Raw genomic sequence first — 20,960 nt, forward strand, 5'->3', positions numbered from 1 at the left:
ACAGCTGTTTTAAAGTCTATAGATAATCATAAAGACAAGTTTTAGTGAGCAATAGCAAATAAACAGATCTAAAAATAGGCTATAACTAAAATGAAAGGTGTGGATGTTGTAAAAGCAGCACAGCTGTCCAGAATGTATCAGGATAATACCAACAAAATACACAACACATTCATAAATTATGCAATAAAAGTCAACAGGTACTCAGTTAAATTATATAAATATCCTATCTCTCACAGGTATCAAACAAAAAGGGTAGCAGGTTTCCAGGATCATTAAGATAGTGTACACAAGTTAATGGATACATACAAAATCTAATCTTTTCTCTTCTCATGGAAGTGCAAAAACAGTGTCAAGTAGGTGTTTATTGAATTTCTGTTCTCAGTTTGCACTGTGTTTAATTTTTACTAAGTACTTTGCTTGCTCACGCTTTGACAGCCCACTCTGTTGCTGCATAACCAGCCTACTGTTTCATACACCCCCTCATCTCCTGCACGTTGCACTGAACTGGCCAGAAATGATCTGAACATTGACAAATGTTGCATGGCTGTGGTGAATATAGGCGGCTCACGTGTACATATGTCCAACTACCCACACAAACAGACACCCGCCCACACAGACACGCACCGCTGAAACTCCGAGAGCATTATCCAAATCTCTCCTCACAAAAACAAAAACAGTCCCAACTGAAAGGTCAAAGTTTGACATAAAGTCTGTTTAGCACCAAATGCTTGCCTACACTTTGACAGCCCACTTATTTAGTGAGCAGCCTACTGTTTTGCACACCCAACCCATCTCCCACATGCTTCATGAACTGGCCATGGAATGTTTGGTCAGAATATATTTACTTTACCAATTAAAAACTTATTTGACACCACTGCAGATGGAATAGTTGGAGGGATTTGTATGAGTGAACTGTTCCACCAGCCTGGAGTCTAAACAAATGCAGAGTCACCATACTCCTGGGCTGTGGTGGCAGTGGGGACTGCTCCCTCCCCTGAACCGTGATAACTGATCCACACACACACACACACACACACACACACCGGGCACTTTCTTCTGGCTGCATAAGATGCTCATACTTCTCAGAATCCAATCAGTCGCAGGTGTCCTGTGTAATGACTCACTCTGTACCAAATCTTGAAATCTGTTTGTGTGCTTGCATGGCTGACAGTGCCCTCCTATCTCACTTTATCCCATCTCAACTCAGTCAGTTGGACAGAGAAGTCAAAGGGGGATGAGGTGTTCTAAGGTCTGCGGCGTAAGCGTTCTCACACCGCCATCTTCACGGTCAGCTCTGCCCTGGATGGTGTTTTGTCTGCCCTTGCAGAAAGCTGAATTGAGGCTTTTCCACAAGACTACTTTACATTCTTTGAACAGAGGGCGGTTTTGACATTGTTAGTGCAACCTTGGCTTTCTGTGTCAGGGAGAGCCTTTGTGGATCTGGTCCGCTCAAATAATTCCCATACATGCTCTGGGTTCAAATGAGGATGTCTCAGCGGGCGTGATGCTATTATGTGCACATACACACAGACACATAGTCTTTTAACTTGTGGCTTTCACTTGTGTGCAGCTCAAATAGTGTTGACCCCAGGTGTCCTCATTAGGCTGGGCTGTGGACTGTATTTGACGGCAGCGCTTGGCTCTGATAACTGGAGTCTTACAAGCAGTGTACAGATGGGTAGACACAATAACATAAACACCCACGCTGTGTAATTCAATCCAATCCGACAGTAAATAATATATTTGAAAAACTGATGATATTCAGAGGCTGTGTCAGAGGAGATGATTTCACTCTGCAGTAATTTCTGAAACCTTACTTTGTATACTGATTGTATTGTTTTGACATGCAATACAATGCAGTAACACAACTGGATGCCAGAGAGATCTACACCTCTCTGACACAGACTTGATAAACAAATAACATAATATGCCTTAAGTAGTATTTGTGGGCTTTCTAATATATTGCTCTATATTTTAGGTTTTCTTTTGGAAGATGGGTTTCACTTGATTTTCAGCTGTATTTCATGTCTTCAACCACCCAAAATGTATGTTTCTCTTTCTGCAAAGTCACTCCATTAGTGGAAAGTGAAAAGAAAAATGAGCAGAAAATACCAATGAGCAGCTGATTATGTCTCTCGAATTAAGTACACAATAACTGAGAATATTATAGTATCAACCTGAGAATGACAACACACGTGTGTGCACTAACAAAGCATGTGCAGGTACAATTCAATAAATTAGAATATCAAAGAAAGTGTATTTATGTCAGTTATTCAATTCAAAAAATGGAAATAACACATTATATAGATCCATTACGCGCAGAATGAAACATTTCATGTCTTCATAATGAAGACCTAAAATTCAATGTCTCAAAAAAAATGTTAATTTTACAAAAGACCAATTTTAAAAAGAGTGTTTAATATGGAAATGTTGGCCTCTGAAAAGTATGTCCATCTATATGACTCAATACTTTGTTGGTTTGACTTGAACTACTGGAAATTGACTTTTCCATCGTATTCTAATGTATTGAGATGCACCTGTATGTATTGCTTGTATGTATTCAACCTGTATTTAATCTACCAGCTTGAGCTCCATGAGCAGCACTGATATTACTAGAAAGCATACACAAAGATCCATCATTGAATACATAAAATGCTGTCTTTTGAGTCTGCATGCCTGAAGGGATAGTTTAGATTTATTGAAGGTTGGTTGTTTGAGGTACTTCACCAGTCACTATATTACCAGACAGTAGATGGAGGTGGCCACAAACCCAGTTTAAAGAAGCAGGGAGCAGTACCAGCACTGAAGCTAAACTAAGAAACTCTGAGGATGGGGGCAGCAGAAAAACGTATTTAGGCAACCCCAAAAAAATGTCCAACATAAATAAAATTTATTTCAGTTTAAGTGTAAGCTATATTTAGAATATTTTTTACTGCTTTCTATTCTGTCAGACAGCCCTGGGGCGAACTGAAGCTGGTCTATGCTCTTGTAAGTAAACAGTAAATAGTAATTTTACCTTTCAGAAAGTAGGAATTGACGGTCTACTGCTGCTTCGATCATTTAGTTTATTTGTGTTATTGTCTGACTTCGGTAAATTCAAAACCTTTAAAACACCAGAGCAACAAAATAACACACACAAACTAAACAATTGAGGCAGCGGTAGACAAGCAACTCCATAGGAGGTAAAATTACTGTTTTTGTTTATGAAGTCTGGTGGCTCTTACAAGAGCATAGAGAACGGCTGTCAACTTATGCAGGGCTGTCTGATGGTGAAAATATTCTATATATAGTGTACACTTAAACTGATGGTGTTTTTTTATTTATTTATATTTTCCAAAAGGTGGCTAAAATATGTTTTGATGCTGCCCCCGTCCTAAGCCATACTTAGCTTCCGTGCCGGTTCTGCTGCCAGCTTCTCTAAAGTGGGGGCGTGCAGAAGACCATCCACTGTAGGTGTGGACTAGTACCTCATACAACCCCACTTCAATATATTCAAACTATCCCTTTAAAAACATGCAAGAACTGTATTCTTTACATGTGTATCTTTATAGAATGCAAAGTATTGTTCCCATAATTACTATAAAGACATAATAGTGCATCTATACATTCACATATCTAGATGGACACAACTTTCTCTGAATAGCTTTTTTAAGTTTGTGTTTGTCAGCCACAATATGTTGAAATATGCTTCTTTTAAAGTGTATGAGTGTTGATTTTGTCTGTATGACTGTGTGCTTGAAACAGCAGCAGACAGAGACTGTCAGGGGAAAAGGCAAACTTCACTGAGAATGAATGCAATATGTGAATTCAGGTGTCTCATTGATCCATCAAGACCTCAAAGCCTATTCAGCATCTCAATTTACCACCATCTCTCCTCACAAGACCACATCAATGTCAGCCCCTCCTGTCTTACCCACTCTATTCTACCTTTTTGCTCCCAGGCTTTTACTCGCTTTGTGGATCCACCCTCTATTCACCTATTCGCTGGGTTTGAGCGTCCAAAAACATCTCTGCTCTGAATGAGCCGCCACAGCCCATCAAGCAGGTAAAAGCTGTTAAACATTATTTCTCAGGTTTTTATTATTTAGTTTAGAAAAGACAAGTGGTTGAGAGTGGAGAGATGCCAACCTGCAAACCGCCAATCAATGCACTTGCATATCTGGAGTCAACAAGCAGCTGTGGATCATTTTTTGAAGCAGAGTTCTTCTACTGCCTGTACTCTCACCCCTCATCTGTGTGTGTGTGTGGTTGTATTTATGCACTAGCCACTAGCAGGGAATTACATTTGCATGCACTGCACTGTAGGTCAGTACATCTCCATGTAAATAAAACATAGATTTATTGTCTGGTCGCTAAAACAGTGTATCAGGCTTGAGGGTTTTGTGTGTGTACATGTTTTTTTTTTTGACATTACACTTATTTGCTTGTCAAACAAAACACAAAAAAAGCCTGTTGACTTATATTTTTCATTTAGAGAAAGACAGACTGAGCACAAATCTGGGTAAACAGATTTACTGCACGCGGCATTTACTGTGTAACTGTGCAAACAAAGCATTTGTGATCTCCACTGATTTGTAGAACAGTTAATTTTCTTAAATCCTATCTAATGGATTTATTTTTTATAAGAGAAACATTAGAAAGCTAGGGCTCAATGAATCCAATTCCATGGGGAAGTATGGGACATTTCTCTTATCCAGGCAATGCATGCTTCATTCACTGTTGCTCAAAAAGAATAGTTCAACCAACAATGACAACTGTCTTCCGACTGGTGTCATATTCGTCTGCATGACTGACCAACTGTGGGGTAAAGAAAGTGAGACTATTCACTTCAGCAGCCTGTATATGACAGACGGCGCCAGACACTAGAACAGTGCAGTGTGACAGTTTGTGTGTCTGCGTGGGAAAGAGTCGTGTCTCAAAGTGAGTGTGTTATTGACAGCTGTCACCTTCTCCATGAGCTGGCGAAGTTGCCTGCTGCGTGGGTCGCGGTTACACATGTTCTGGGCCGGTGCGACCACGGTACAGATACACTTCCCATCTGCGTCCTGCGCCGAGCTGTAGATCTGCCAGCCCTCCTCTGGGCTCGGGTAGAGAGCCTGCAGAAACATAGAGACATATATATCTTAGACCAAGAGAAGAATCTGTCTGCTTCTGTCTGCTGTTGTTTATCTATGCTGTGACCAAAATGCTTCAAAATGCATGAGGGCAGACAAGATTTTTTATTCTGCCAGCATGTATCAACAGTAATCTAAAAAGTGTTCCACCCTTATAAAACACTTCTAAACCAATAAATGTATCTTATATTTGAAAGTGTTATGGAGAGTGTTCGGAGGGGGGGGGGGGGGGGACGTAATATTTTCCATATCGTGATTAGTTGTGCCCATTCTGTCACCATACGTTAGCTGCAAAGTCATAATTTTTCCATGGCATTCTCCCTCTCTCCCTTGCAACCCTGTCAAAAGTTACTCTTCCCCAAAGGCAATTAATGGCAATTGATCCCTCCAACTACGCAAATCGTTTGCAGTCTAATTTTAGTATTAACTGGAGAGCAACAGAGAGGGAGAAAGCAGATCTGGAGATTGACAGTGTTGGCGCTTGCAGAAGTAAAGACAAGAAGAAGAGAGAGATGGAGGATAGAAGAATGAGAGGGAAAAAATAAGCAGAAATGGGTGCAGATTAAGATAAGACAAGAACATTGGTGGAAAATACACAAAGGGATGAAAAACACAACGGCATGACAGAGATAGAGTTAGAGCTCGATGGAGGATGAAGAAAGGCAAAGACAAATGGGAGGAAAATGTGGGTTTCAAAGGAAAGAGGAAGGGGGAGGGATCAGGCCTGGGCTGTGTGAAAGCAGAGCATCTAATAAGTTTGGACACAGAGAGGAAATGGAGCTGTTCGGGATCGATAATGTAGCCCGTAACCAGTGGAGGAGGGGCGAGGCTGAAAGGATGGATGTCTCTCTCTGACTAATCCAATCAAAAGTAGTGCTGTGCGCCTGCAAGCACACGCACGTGTACACACAGTTTACGCAAAGGCCTGGCCCGAACGATCCGTTCATTCACGCTGCACCTACACACACTCAGCATATAAAGCAAAATGTAATGAGAGAAGGAGCAGCCATTTTACTGATAAAATTAAAGAGCCATCCACATAAGTGGAAGGAAAAGGCTGGAAATAAAATCTTGCGGCTCGGCTCTGTGCCGCTCTCCTGCCTTCCTCTGAGCTGTGTTGCTGTGCTCTCGTCTCCTTGGGTCGGGGGATCAGATTAAAATGTCTTGGGGGACAGGGGGGCTGTGTGATTGGAGTGTAAAGTAGCAACCGCCCTGCAAGCCAATGTGCTCACTGTCACATCTTGTCACTCCTGCCAATCCCTTGGCACCCCACCCCCTCGCTCCCTTTCCTCTCCTGCTCTCACTGCGTTTCCCTCTTTCCCCCTCATGCTCTCAGAACGAGTGAATTTTTAAATCGGACTTATTCCAAATGAATTGTGGCCAGCATACTATAGTAGCGACCTAACATCAACCACGGCAGTGACGTTATGCATTCTCTTCATATTTTATCCGTTAAATTATTTTTAAGGTATATTAAATACACCCATAAATCTTTCAAATTAATACATCTAAATTTAATCAAACTAAGTAAGGAGTAATATTCTATTCACATTTTCTATTCATACTGTATTACATACAGACATTAGTGATAATTCAGCATGACTGACTGACTTATGGTCTAACTTATTGTCGCTCCTAAATTATTATTCCATTATTCCTAATATTGATGCATATTTGTGAGTCAGTGTGCAGCCGGTTCCTGCAGTGACTTGCACAGTTTTTTCCCTGTCAGTCAGCACCTTTTCTTATCATTAGTCTTCACTCTTTGAGGCAATCCAGCTTCAGAAGGCTGTTAGGTGCAGAGATGACAGCGGTCTACAGAGGCCAGAGTTGGAGTTAAAACAAGACAAAAGAGGCAGTCTCCACAGCAGAGCCTCCTCCAATTTCTTTCAACCGCATCTGACTGTCTATTTCATTCTGCCATTGCCTGAGGGGGAGATTCTTTCCCTCTGTCTGCTTCTCTGCCCGCATCTCACTCAATGTCAGGACTTCTGATTTATTGCAGCGTGTGTGCATGAGTGTTCATGTGCTTTAATATTTCTGCGAGTGTGTGTATCTGTAAATATTTTCTGATACATTCAAGTATGGCACATACAGTATATGTATTCTCGTGCATAGAGCATTTACATGATTGATTTTTTTAAATTATTTTTTTTACCGATTTTTAATTGGAATGCGTTTAAATCTGCAACTACAGTACTGATCTAGCCCCAGGGAGGGTTTGTTTAAAAATTCCTGCGGCTGTATTCATGATCACTGCAGATGTGGGAGAGCATATGCAATAGGCACTACAATTAGTCCGGCGGCTTAGGACCAGATTTGGGAAGAAAGGGGACACGTCGGACAAAAGCACAACATTTTTTCCACGTGCTCTCTATCACTATAGGTTTCAATTTTTGGTAGGAGCCACTTCGTTAAGATTGCAGATCGGAGATGGCAGCCATATAAAATCTATGTGAACCAGTATATCTTCTAAGCCACTTAGATGGTCAATCTTAGTGTCAAAATATACATTTTTTGCGTCAAAGAATAATTTAAAGCTACTGAGAATATCACTAGATGATCCAATAGATATGTTCATTTTGGCCATGTATTTACATAATAATTAGATTCCAAACATTTTCAGCTCAGGATTCTCTGCTGCAGCACTTGAAGCAAGTTGCCTACCAGTCTGGGTGAAAATGAACATTTCTATTTGATCAAATAATCATCTCGTGATATTCTCAACAGCTTTAAATGATTCCTTGACCCAGAAAATGTATATTTTGACACCAAGATTGAGCTTCTGAGTGGCTTGGAAGATGTATTGGTTCTCATAGACTTTATATGGGTGCCATCTCGGATCGGCCATCTTGATGAAGTGGCTCCTACCAAAAATTTAAACCTATGGTGATAGAGAGCACGTGGAAAAAATGTGGTGCTTTTGTCCAGCGTGTCCCCTTTATTTAGCTAAGCTGCCTGACTAAATGGTGTGGATGTGTGTAAGATAGTGGCTTGTGAGGCCATAGCATGGCACACAGCCTTCTCATTACAGTTGATACCCTGCGGTGTTAACAGGTGGAAGTTAGCTCGCCTCAAACAGCAGAATCCACTTAAGTTACTCACTCTGAGGGTAGGTGCAGCTTCCTGCATTCAATAAAATTACCTCATATCCATACATGTGGGGGCTGGCTGCCTACGCACCAGATACTCACTTTTGGTTAAGAAGGATTCTTGCGAATGGATGCAGAAGTGGGCATCAATATTTCATACTGCTATCAGCCTGAAAGCGAGCCACAGTTGGTGTCATGCTGGTTTTTTTTATGATATGTTGCATACTGGGCAGTAATAAGACATAAGTTTAACATTTCAAAATTCAACCGAGTAACATTGGAGGCATGGCAGCCCCAGTATCATAATACTTTCTTCATTTTCCAACATGTTTAAAGTCACGCTGTGCTTCTCATGTGCTCTTTCCTACACCAGGGAGATTTCACAGCATCACATCTTCTCCTCTCTTCATTAATGTTTCATAAATGCTGGGCTGAAATTAAGAGCTTATTTGAATCAGTTCCAATTTCATTACCACCCACCTATCCATTCTGCACTAACTTCCCCATTCTCATCACAGAGGCAGTTAAGAGAGCAGGAGGGAGGAGGTAATTCTTAAATGCAAATGTGCTTTGTTCCTATATGCGTTGAGCCCGAGCCACGGCAAGGAGATCCATACATCAGCGCTCTTATGCAACTGATCTCTCGGGGTGCGAGTAGTAAACTGGAATATGTTTTGGAACACTGGTTAATTTATGTAAATATGATTAAGTCTCTTCTCTGCAGCGAAGAGTGGGTCATTGACATTGGTTCATTTAACATAGTGCTCACACCATGCATGCTATCACATATCTCATTAGTGTGGGAAAAACAACTTCCTCAAAATCTAATGTTATACAGAATAATATTCAGGCTATGCAGAGTGAAATGAATGAATAATGTTTGCATACTGCAGAGTGTTTAAGTAGCGGTGATAACATAACCTGTGCTATCATCATCATCATGCTATCAGTGGCGTCTAGCTGGGGGGCACTTCAGGTCTGGGGGATAATCCTTTCCTCCCAGACACAGACAGTGGTTCCAAGAGAGAGGAGGTGTTCACTTCACTGTCCCAGAAATTCACCCATTAGATGTGAGGGATGAAATAGAATACATAAGTGCAAGATTTGAAGCTGTCACAGTCATGGCTGCCATGCAGAAGCCTATTAAGGAAGAAGAAAGCAGCAATGAAAACAACAGGAAACCGCAGAGGGCAAGAGAGATGAGAAATCAATTGAGCTTGCTCACTAAAGTCAAAATTACTCTTTAAGATATTTGGCCTGCCCCTTTTTTGTGCCATCCCAGGGTTCCCTCTGTTCCCATGATATCACTACTGACAGCCTGTGCCTATGAAGTCCCACCATCCACTGCTGGCATGTCTTCCAACCACAGCCTCCCATCCTCCCAATAGAAACCGGATTTAAGTCGGAGTTACTGATACACTCATAGGAAGAGTTGTGGTTTGAGAATGGCTGATGGGGAAGAGAGAGATGGCTCTAATTTCCTCTCGCATAGTTCAATCGCTGCCCAGTGACAATGCTGAATGACAACTTTAGTTAAATCCCTGCTGATAGCGGGGAAGAGGAGATGGGATGAGAGGGTGTGGCCATTACTAAGCTAAAAAAGTAGTAACCAAATGCGAGCCCAGCATTCATCCTGCTCTGCCTCCCTCACACTGCAGACAAAAGAGATCAGATAATGTGTAGTTTAGGGGCAGCCATTATAACCTTGTCCTATTACCAGAGCCTCGCAGTGCAAATGTGCTCAGAACTCTTGTATTGTTAATGTTTAACAAAGTTCAGCGGGATTATCCAATTAGACATTCTAGCTGGTGGTATCACTGTCGAGAGTTGCAGGATGGACTTCCTCTGGCGTTTCATTAGACCGACCCTGGAGCTGGCTGCTGTAAAGCCAGAGCTAAATGAGATCATAAATCTACAGTTCCCTACTTTATGAGCATGACGGGAAGTCTATTATAACTTTCATAAGCAGCAGGCAGAAGGGGCAAACAGGCAGAGGCAGGCGAAGCCTGAGATATGGGAGAAAGCTGACCACTGTACTGTGAACTGAGCTTGCCATCACATCTGAGAAAATGCAACACCGCTGAGGATGGACAGAGGGTGTCATGTTTTCAATTCTGAATCAAAAACAGATCAAGATGAGCTTTCAGGATCGACCAAATTGAAAATTTGACCATATGGCCTAGTGTGCAAGATTCCAGAAAAATAAGGCAGTTATATCACACTTGATACCATGGAGCCTATCTCTGTAAATGACAGGTGTCAGGTTGTAAAACCCATGATCTGTTGATGATCTTCAGGAATCAAGTTTTAATAGTCTAACAATGGCATAGCCTTCAGTGCTGAAAATAAATATATTAAATTCAAAGATGTAATCGAATCATGACCTTAAAATTTAAAGTCTAATCACATTGTGGGTTTAGAAAATTGTGAAACTGCTAGGGTGGACAATGTAAAGACAGAAGGACTGTGATAAAGTTGTGTAGAGAGAAAGAAAGAAAGAAGCACTTTGAGAATAAAGGAGGCGTGAAGGTGAGGTAGTCTGAGAGTAAGGATAACAAATTAAGAGGTGCTACCGATGTAATCTATCTCATTCTTCTGTTTCCATCCCACAATGGCAACTTTGTTTATCAGTTTCACTTCCTTTCCCTCTCCCTCCCTTTTGCAGAAATATGCTTTGGGCCTGGAAAAGCTCTCTAAATGCTCCTCAGTAGAAACATCTGTCCCTGCTACACAGACATCACCCGTATCATTACTACGGCCAAACAATCACATCTCATTTTTCAAATTTGCTGGGTATTGCTGTAATTGGCCGCACACAAATACACATGCAAATACACACCCACACTGTTAAAATGAACAATCAGTCAATCCTCAATGCACAGGCCAGCTGCTGGCCTTTACAGTAAAACTCAATGAAGACTCCTTGTGAAGTCCCTGGTCTCTCCTGTGCCCAAGGAAAACCGATTACCACAATCAGCACAGCATGGGCGCCAGTCAATAATATGACTCATAAACTCATCATGCCCCTCTCCCTGCTGCCTCCTTTTTCCTCCCTGCTGCCTCGCACAGGCTCCCACTCCATCACTCCCGTGACTGCCACCCCTCCTGCGTGGTGTCCTGCGCGCTTTCCATCTGCAGCTCACTCACTCCAATCCGGATCACACTTGAATAACAGTGGGGGTGGCAGATGCGCTGAGATCGGTGAACTAGAGAAGTGAGAGAAAATGACACTCACCAATGCTCAGCACTTACGGGCTACAACTTTATACTTTTTGGAGCAGGCTGCTAGTGCCGTGCCATGCCAGGTACCCTGGTGTAAAACATTTGGCATCCACTCTGCTGTTAGACGGGTACAAGATAGCTCTATCATGGCTGGTGTTAAGTAGAGGAGGGAGATGAGAGTGGCAGGGTAGCTGGTGTGAGCAAACACTGCATAAACTGTTAGAACACAGTCAGTGGTTCAATGGAGGAAAATATGGATTGTAGAAGTGTGTGAATTGTGAAATCATCAGATTGCTTTTGAAGGGCAAAGCAATGATTCAGGCATAAATTCAGCTGGATTGAAATTACACTCTCATAATGGCAAATGAACCATGTCAAAAGCCTGAATATGAGCCCAACTATGGTGTCTGGGATCAATACTGCTCTGTACACGGGCCTATCACACAATTAACTCATGTATCAAAACACAAAATTATGTCACAAGATTGGCTGTCACTAACATTTTGGCTCGGCACATCGCTTCACATTGACTAGGTATTAGAGGACACCTGTCGGGCTCTGAACTCAAATAAAGTTTGGTTGATAAACATAAAAGCAAAGTACTCAAATAAAATTCTGTAGCAGTGTTTAATCTTAAATCCATAGCCAAGAATCGATCTTTACAATCTGCTTTATTGGATAGCGCAGTGGATGTGATAAAGTTTACAGTCCTGCATGCTGACAGATGCTGGGTGACCCCAATCAGATTCTGAGCCCTAGCTCTCTGTACTCTGCCATTTGTTGTTCCATGCTTCCTTTTGATGGTGAGAAAATTTTCTCTGCTCTTTTGCCTCAGAGCTTACTTATTTTAGATATCAAAGGGAGAGTCAGACACAAACACACACTCACAACACATACACATTACGGTGCTGTATTTCAGTGCAGTATTATAGGTATTAAACCACAGTATGGAATGGTTCATAATTTTTGCATGTGCATCTTGCTAGCACATATGGACACACAATTTTTTTATTTATTTAAAAAGTAAACTGTGTCTGTAATCCTTTACTGTTGAAAGTGCTATTCAGACTGAGGGAATCAGTGAGCATGTATTTATATATATGAAGTCGTTTCTTATTATTGCTGCAAAGCAGATGTTCACACACATGTTTTCCTGGAACTGAGCACCAGGTAGAAGTGCAGCCCCCCTCTGTCTCCACTGGTGTATGGATGTGTGTGTTAATATATGAGTGATTATAAAGCACTCTGTCCATTAGGAAAGACGCTATATAAATGCAGTCCATTAATCATTTCAGATCGGTGGTTCAGCATTTCTTCCAGCTAAATGCAGATAAAATTAAAGTTGTTATTTTTGCTGTTTAACATGTCGTAAAACAAATTTGGCTGCGCTGTTCTGATTATGTCCAAGATTTGAGGAGTTCACTTGATGTGATTCCAGCTTTTAAAATCTTGTTAAAATACAGCACATGGTTGCATCTCCACCTTAGGAATATTTAATATAGCTAACTACAAAATGAATACCAATTTTGTTTATTATTATAAATAACATTTATACAATTCATGTGCAAAGCCTGACAGTTTATCTCAGCCTGACCATCCTGTGCAGCCTCACCACTTCCATGTACGCGTTAGAGTTCCAGGGTCTCTTCCGCTCATTAAGGAACATGGTTTTGCACTATCCAGATGTGTACAAGCATCCAGGCAGTGTTGTGCTCAGTGCCATCTCTAGAAATGCCCATATAAACTCGGTCAGCTGTGTTCTTGGATCAGCTGGTTAGAAGACGGAAAGCAAGTGAAGCAGACTTTGAAAATAGCTCTGAGCTCGGGGAATATGGGAGGCACCATGCATGGGTGCCAGGGTGGGGAGCAGCTATGCAATGGCCACTGGCACACTAGCACCACAGTGTCACAGGGCCGTGGCTAGATTGTCTTTGATTAGAGCTCTAAACATTGTGTGAGTCATGACTGCTTCTAAGATCATCACAGGCAAATGTCTCATTAATAGTGATGGGACTTTGAGGCGAGGTTTTACATTAAAGTTTTATTCGCCAACATTGTTTATGAGGGCAGATTATTCCTGTCTCAAAGCGAAGACATTTCCCATCACAACAGACTGTTATACTGTAATAAGTCCTGGCACAATCAAACTGGCTCATCAGTTTTGATGAAACTTTGATGTTATGTACTTCAATGGCAGATTTTTTCCCTCCACTGGTTGTGAATGAAAGTTGCCTAAAAGAAAATGTCCTTTCATAGCTATGCATATTATTTTATTGTATCCAGTCTTTTGAATTGCAAATGACAAGGCATCCAGTTATGAGTCTTGATTAGAATCACTTTAATGAAAAGGAACCTTGCAACATTTTTTATCCCCCTTGACCCTTAGCAGGGTAAGCATTATACAATTTAGTGTTGGAAATAACTCAAACATGCCTTAAACTTTGTTACAGATATTTGATTATAATTTTAGTTGATGTTGTACTCAGAATTATCCGCTGAGATATGTACACTTTGTGGGAATTTTTTTTTCTAATGGAGCAAAATGCTTTTAGTGTGCTGCTTGACATTTTCACAAAGGTAACACTCTGCAAAGATGCCTTTTTCTCCAACAAAATAATTTCAACCCTACACCTCATTGCAGCATTAAGGGGACAAAGTGTGGAATTGATGTTTTAACATACCGTAATAATTTTTCAAACTCTTCTTCAGACAGATGGACCTTCACCCCTGAGACGTGACTGCCTAAACATGCTCAGGGTACATATTTAAACAAACATGCACACAGGCACGTACGTACACATGCGCACGCACACATCCAGATGGTCACAGATCTCTCGGGACGTTCAATTTCGTTCAATCATTTCAACAGACCAAGGCATTTGCTTAATGGGTAAGTTGCCATAAAAAAACACACTCAGGATAGAGGCAATGGCAATCATTAACCGCTGATGAACCAGAAAATATCTAATTTATTTGTCTGCTTGATATTTCTAATTGTCTGTCTTACTCTACCTCCCATTAGCACACTGAGATAGACAGGCACATAAAACTTGTTTTGTGTGTGCATTAAACAGAAGAACAGGCTTCTGTATAAACAAAATTTTGAATATAAAAACTGAACAAGAAGCTCAAACAAAAGTGTCTTGTTTAGCTGGAAAACACCTCCAGTGCCCTCTGTATACCAGTATGACCTCCTTCTTGACAGTGTTTTATTTGACAAGAGGAGGATTGAGAGGATTTAGAGAGAAACGGAGCAAGGGAGAAATAAGACATACTCGAAACTGTAACATTGTTTCAACCTCCCCGTGTTCCCCATCACCTCTGAATCTGAGCACCATCCTTCCCACCCTGGAGGTGACTGACAGATGGGATCAGCCGGAACATCACTCAGAACAGCTCTCTACCTCCAGTCACCCCGGCAAAAACATATGATTTAGCACAGCCGTCCACACTGCGTCCTGCGCCTCTCACCATCACTCACAGTCACTAGCCCACAATTCAACATCATTATACTTAATGTGACTCACACACCAACATTTGCATCATTCACGTTTGGTTGAAACATTGCTCTCACAAGCGTGTCTACCTCCATCATCTCTCTCTTATTAATGCAGCGTAGCCCTTGAGACAGTCTTTTGGAGTCCCATTACCATCTGTACATGCCCTCTGCTTTCTGTACTTAAACATGGAGCCACACACTAACTCCCATGCTACTAACTCTCAGTTTCTTCACTATGTCTTCTGCTATGTCACTCAATTTCATCTTTCTTTTTTTCTTACATTCACAACGAGAGCATGCACAAACAAATACAGTGCACGCACACTTGCAAAAATGCAAAGGAAAGTCATACGCACGCTGACAATCCTCTCCGAGGTGCCCCCCCTGGAGATGGTGGTCCCGTTGAGTCCCACCAGAGAGGGCAGAGTCTGAGACATCCAGTTGGTCACCATGGCCATGGTGCTGAGCACCGCCCCGATCTTCAGCATGGGAACGCTCATGTTTGCTCCCCGTGGGGCCCCGGCGCAAACGGCCCTACAGCCAGCCCTACCCTGCCCTGCCCTGGACCTCGGCTCCAGTCAAAGCCCTCTGTGCTCCAGACAGCCCAGGCAGGGAACCCGCCAGTCAGCTTCTGCCTCAGCCTGAGCAGCAGCAGAGCCCCCAGAGCTGGTAAAGCACAGCTACCAGACTCACACCACCACTGGCTCAGTCAAAGGGACAGCCAGAGCCCGGGTAGAGGAGAGCAGCTCACATCCAACAGCATCACGCTGGAATCTTTCCTCTCAGAGTGACTGCCTCAGCCTCACCCCCTCCCTCTCTCTCACTCTTTCCATCTCTCTCCCTTCCTCGCTCTCCCCTTATCTCTCTCTCCCTCTCTCTTCCCCTCTCTTCCTCAAGATGCAGAGCTGCGCATTGGCTGCCTCTCTGTCTCAACCCCTCCCAATCAGCCTTTGCTCTGTTCTTGCCAGCCCTGTTTTGCATGCATGTATCCATTCTTTTCTCTTTCTCTGACATTTGGCTGTTCTTTTATGACTCACCAATCTTGGTGTGTGCACGTATACATTTCTGAGGCGTGGAGATCAGAGAGAGACTGATTTGAGAGGGCTGATCTCTGGTCTGTGTGTACGTGGCATGTGTGTGCCAAAGGCATCCTCGGCACAGTAGACTGTCCTCATCACACTGTGTGTACTGGGTGGAAGACTGAGAATTAAGAAGGGTGATTAAGAAGGAAGATTTAAGATTGTCCAGAGACATGTGAGGGGAGACATGGGCAGCAAGGTATTAATGTGGGTGAGAACCAGGTGCTCCTGCCCACGGCTGCTTCTGACAGCTCATCCGTCATTCTGCTTCATGACATGTACCAAATCAGCCTGTAGCTTGCACTTTTACAGTATCTTACCAACTCCACTCTGCCTGAGGCATAACCATATCACTATCTTCAGTTACATGTCTCCTTGACACTTACTGCCAGACACTTCCTGTTGCTTGTGCTCTAAAACTCGAGTTAAAATCTGGATGAAGATTGAATTGACACAAATGATCGAATAGATAAAAGCTGTCAAAGCACCTCGAATGTAAAACTGCTAAACCAATCTTGGCTTTGCCCTTACCTGGCCACTATGGCATGCTTTCTTTGAATAAGGGGGATTAATAAAATTTTTCAAACGGTGCACTTTAGCCAGTGTTGTATTGCTGTAATCCAAATGGCCTTTGCTTTCAGCACAATCACAGGTAAGCTAGTGTCAGATATACCAATTGCTTTGCTGCTCATTTAGGTGTCATTTCCCCTCCGGGAATATGCCTCAAGCCTTATGTAGGGCTTATTTCAGGACAGTCTTAAAACGTGTTCTGAAGTTTAGATTAGAGCCTCCAACTGCCTGAATTTACCAGTCACCTCTACTGCAATGTCCCAGATGAAATGAGGGTGTTTCGAAACCTTTCCCTGCAACAATTTCTGGCAAGATACAGGGCCACTGGCAGTGTCATGTTACATCTTAAACAACCATGAATAATGATGACAGAATGGCCTGCTCAGACAAAACGGCCAGGTCATCTCCCTTTCTTGTCTGCTTCCTGGTCTGCTGACTTATTCAGTTTGTCAGCCATGGATGGGCTCCCTTCCCCACACAGTCACATTGGGTGAGTGATAAGGGCTCCTCTATGTGGGGTGTACTGTGAAGTGATATGAGAAGAGACAGATTTCTGAGCCCCATCCAAAAAATGTCAGCCCTCTTCAGCTCACCTGCTGGCTCCCACATCAGTCTTGCCTGTGTCTACTGCTCTATTTTTACAGCAAGACTGACCCCGTGTGGTTACCGGTGGAATTGGAATTGAGAGTCAGTGCCTATCATTTTTGCTGTGCAATATTGAAACTGATGACAGGTAGTTGTCACTTTATGGGAATGTGTCGAGGAGATGTGAGGGGGCATGTGACAGCATACTTAATTAGCACACTACTCAATGTCTAGCAGAGGTTGTAGAAAAAGGTTACATGCAAAATAGTATACACACTCACAAACACATGCTGCTTCTAAAGCCAACGTCCTGGAGTATGCTGGGAATGGACCGAAGCCACATGATTATAACATGTATATGATCTGATTCCATTTTACAAGTTTTTCCTTACTAGTTGGTCTAAATCTCAACATATCTGATCGACACATCATATATGTGCATGTAATTTTTTGTAATGATGGAATATTATTATATTTAAAAGTTTTTGCTTACAAGCTTTGCGTAGGTTGGGAAAACCTATGTTTTGTGATGTACCACACATTTCCTTCACTGCAGTCTGAACCAGCTGCAGTAATCAACACATTCACAAGGTGGCAGCAAAGATTTACACATGGATTATAGATGTCCTTTACCCGTGTATCTGTATTTAACTAAGCTCCTATGCTCAGCCTCTTCAAAGAAAACCTGGTACTGAAGTGAGAGGGCTGACTGAAAAAAAAATCATTGATGATGGTGCTTATTGACTCACCATCCTGGATAATTAAAGAAACCACCCACTCCATGTAAGGCTGTGGCCAGTGTGCAGGGAGTAAGCTGGATAATTCACTGCAAGGAGAAATCCATGGCTATAGCACACTGAAATCTTTCTCCAGTGGATCCAATTTGTACTAAATATGTTCTTAATATTGCCTTGTGCAAAAGACACACACACACGCACACACACACGCACACACACACACACACACACACACACACACACACACACACACACACATACATTACAATACACATAATGAATCCCCTGGACCCTACGCAACAACGACATGCCTCACCCCAACCTAACTTAACCTTGACTTAAAACCATTATTTCAGCGCTTTTGTTACTATTAAACTATTGAAGACAAGCCAGAATGTTCTAATTCTTCAAAAATGTAATCCATCAAAAGTTGTATTGTCTTCAGAGTTGGAACAGTTGAAATGGATGACAGTAGTGCCAGAGCTAGAATAATAATAATTGTGTGATCTTAAAATAGAAGAGTTGTCATGATTACAAAATAACTATTTTTTAAAATATCAAATTGTCTTGTGATCTTAAAGAAAACAAGAGGAAGACTGGGATATAATAATCATATTATAGTAAGCAGTCTCACTTATGTTATGTTTTGCACACAGCCCACTGTGGCTGCAACCGAACCCTGATATTTTCTCATTAGTGTTTATAGGCACTAGAGACACACAGTTCTTGTTACTTTAAAGACTGTGTCCATACTTTAGATTAAAACTCTGAAAATTGAATCGCATCTAGATAAGGAGACTCGTGTCACCCTTAATTATTGCCACATCAACATATTCCACATCTCTCTTTATTCTTTCTTTTCTTTTATTTACCTTGCATTGTGATGTTATGTCTCTGTATAACAGACAGGTCCTGAGGAAGGCTAACGCCATTATGGATTGTCCTGATCACCCTCTTCGGAATGAATTTGAGCTCTTGCCCTCAGGCCGTCGTCTTAGGGCCCCTAGGTGGAGGACTAAAAGACTCCAGGTCTCATTTATACCAACTGTTATAGTATATATAGTATATTTAACTAATAGAAAGTAGCCCTCTAATTGCTCATCTTCACAAGTCTGTTTCTTGCACATCTGCACATTGCACTTTTTACCTATACTAGGTAGTAACTCTCCATTTAGGGGTATCAGCTTTGCAACGAACACATGTCAGTGATCTTATATATGCATATGGCGTTTCTTTGAACTGTGTTTTTATTAGATATTTAATTGGGTCTTATTATGTTATCGTTGTGTACCTAGTCTTGTATTGTTGTGTACCTTGTCTTGTGTGTCCTGCTGCAAAACAAATCTCCCTTCTAGGGACTAATAAAGTGATTCTGATTCTGATTCTGATTCTGATGCTGAGATGGTGGTGTAGACAGCTGTATTATCTTTGTAGTTAATGACAATGCTTTTTGTTCTCATAGAGAACTAATACGTTTTTATTTGTGTGTGCCAATAACAGAATAGCGTGTGTGCAAGCTGCACCTGCTGAATGTACGATAACTGCAGCCACAGAGACCGCCATCACACACCCCCACATCATATCTTCTGTCAGAGGTTCTCACCGCTGCACCCTTTTTTCTATTTCAAGGCGTCTTTTCATCCGAGACCATTGTTAATAACTTATGTATTTGCTTTACCTGTGTCGTGCTGAATGTACCTGCGCTCTTTCAAACTTAAAATTCCTCTCGCAGATTGCAGGTCAGATGCCATCTTTTGTAAAGTGATTGACCAAATAAAGGATGGGAATAATGAGTGTCATGAGGACAATCTGCCATACCTCAAAGAATCCCAGGCTCTGCCAATCAACTGTCTAATCACAGAGTCTGTTGGCAGAACAAGCTTTCATTAAATATTAGGTAGAGAGGAAGTCAGCCATTTAACCTGTATTAATTTAATCCTTTTTGATTAATTTTCACAGCCATTCCTCATAATTTCCACTCCAATAATTGGCCAGCCTCATTTTTGCTGCTACACTGCTATGTCATTATCTCCAATTCTCTGTCGCTGTCTATTGTTCTCCTTCACTGTGAATTTTATTTAGCCTTTAACTCCTCTCACTCTCTCCCTCACTCACTCTGTTGTCTCTCTTGGCCCCTCTGGCAATGAGAAAGAATGGCATCATATCATGTGTTTCTCCTTTACCCTGCATGTGTCTTAGCTTCCACTATTTCTGTCCTGAGCTCATACGTTTTCAGACGTGAGGCCTGTCTTGTTGCATGCATGAACTCAGATGTGCGCTAGATACTGTAGATACACTGTGGAACATTTACATGCACTCATGTGCAGCCTTTTGGTGCCCCCACATAGACATGACAACATGGCTTTGAGTGTTATCATAAACATCTAAAAAAATCCACTCTGCTCGTAGCCCGTGGGCGTGCTCTATAAAGGGCATTTTTAATCAGTTCAAACGGTGAAAATGGCCACCAACTGCAGAAATGGCAGCATTTGTGCACACCCATGGATGGCAGTAGAGTGCTACAAAGCCCCGAGGTCATAGAGACAAGCTCTGGGTGAGATAACAATGCTGGGGAGCAGAAAGCGGCAAACACTAGCCACATTCTCACTGAGCACAAACACGCAGCCAAACAGATTCACAGCTGAAAAACAGGACAAAATTACACCTCAGCTAATTACAAAGACCTCTTTTATAATGATATGGAGCTGTTTTGCCTGAGCCAGCCAAGCTGCACACACTGAACCCCGCCTGAGCTCTGAAAGATGCTGGAGTCATCTGGCTCTAAGAATACTGGCTATTTTTCTGAGTCATAATTCATTAATTAGATGATGGACATGGAGGCCCACTGCCTTCTAAATATATCAAGATCAACATCAGCTTAAACAAAGCGTGACCTCATTACTATGGCAACTATGTAAATGGCATAAATAGGCTGTACCCCGGGGTTCAGGCAGGCAGACACAGTGGTGTGCTTTCAACATGGAGTGTTTAATCTATTAACGGCTCCTGTGGGCCTTTGATTAAGGAAACTCATCTGGGCTTTTAAATTTTATAGTAGCGAC

At 42.0% G+C, this 20,960-nt stretch overlaps 1 protein-coding gene across 2 annotated transcripts in view; it reads right to left on the minus strand.

Moving 5' to 3' along the window:
• olfm2a (olfactomedin 2a) overlaps window positions 1-20,960 on the minus strand; it is a 48,041-nt gene that overhangs the window by 8,925 nt on the left and 18,156 nt on the right. Inside the window, exons 1-2 of one of the 2 annotated variants that reach the window (XM_059347316.1) lie at window positions 15,284-15,502; window positions 4,947-5,096 (exon numbers count right to left, since the gene is read on the minus strand). In XM_059347316.1, coding sequence (XP_059203299.1) covers window positions 4,947-5,096; window positions 15,284-15,427 — 294 coding nt within the window. In that variant the 5' untranslated portion in view covers window positions 15,428-15,502. Of the gene's footprint in view, window positions 1-4,946; window positions 5,097-15,283; window positions 15,503-20,960 lie in introns of those variants that run through there. The other variant, XM_059347317.1, reaches the window with a different exon arrangement.

Source organism: Centropristis striata, chromosome 13, assembly GCF_030273125.1.
Source record: "Centropristis striata isolate RG_2023a ecotype Rhode Island chromosome 13, C.striata_1.0, whole genome shotgun sequence".
NCBI classification, from domain to species: domain Eukaryota; kingdom Metazoa; phylum Chordata; class Actinopteri; order Perciformes; family Serranidae; genus Centropristis; species Centropristis striata.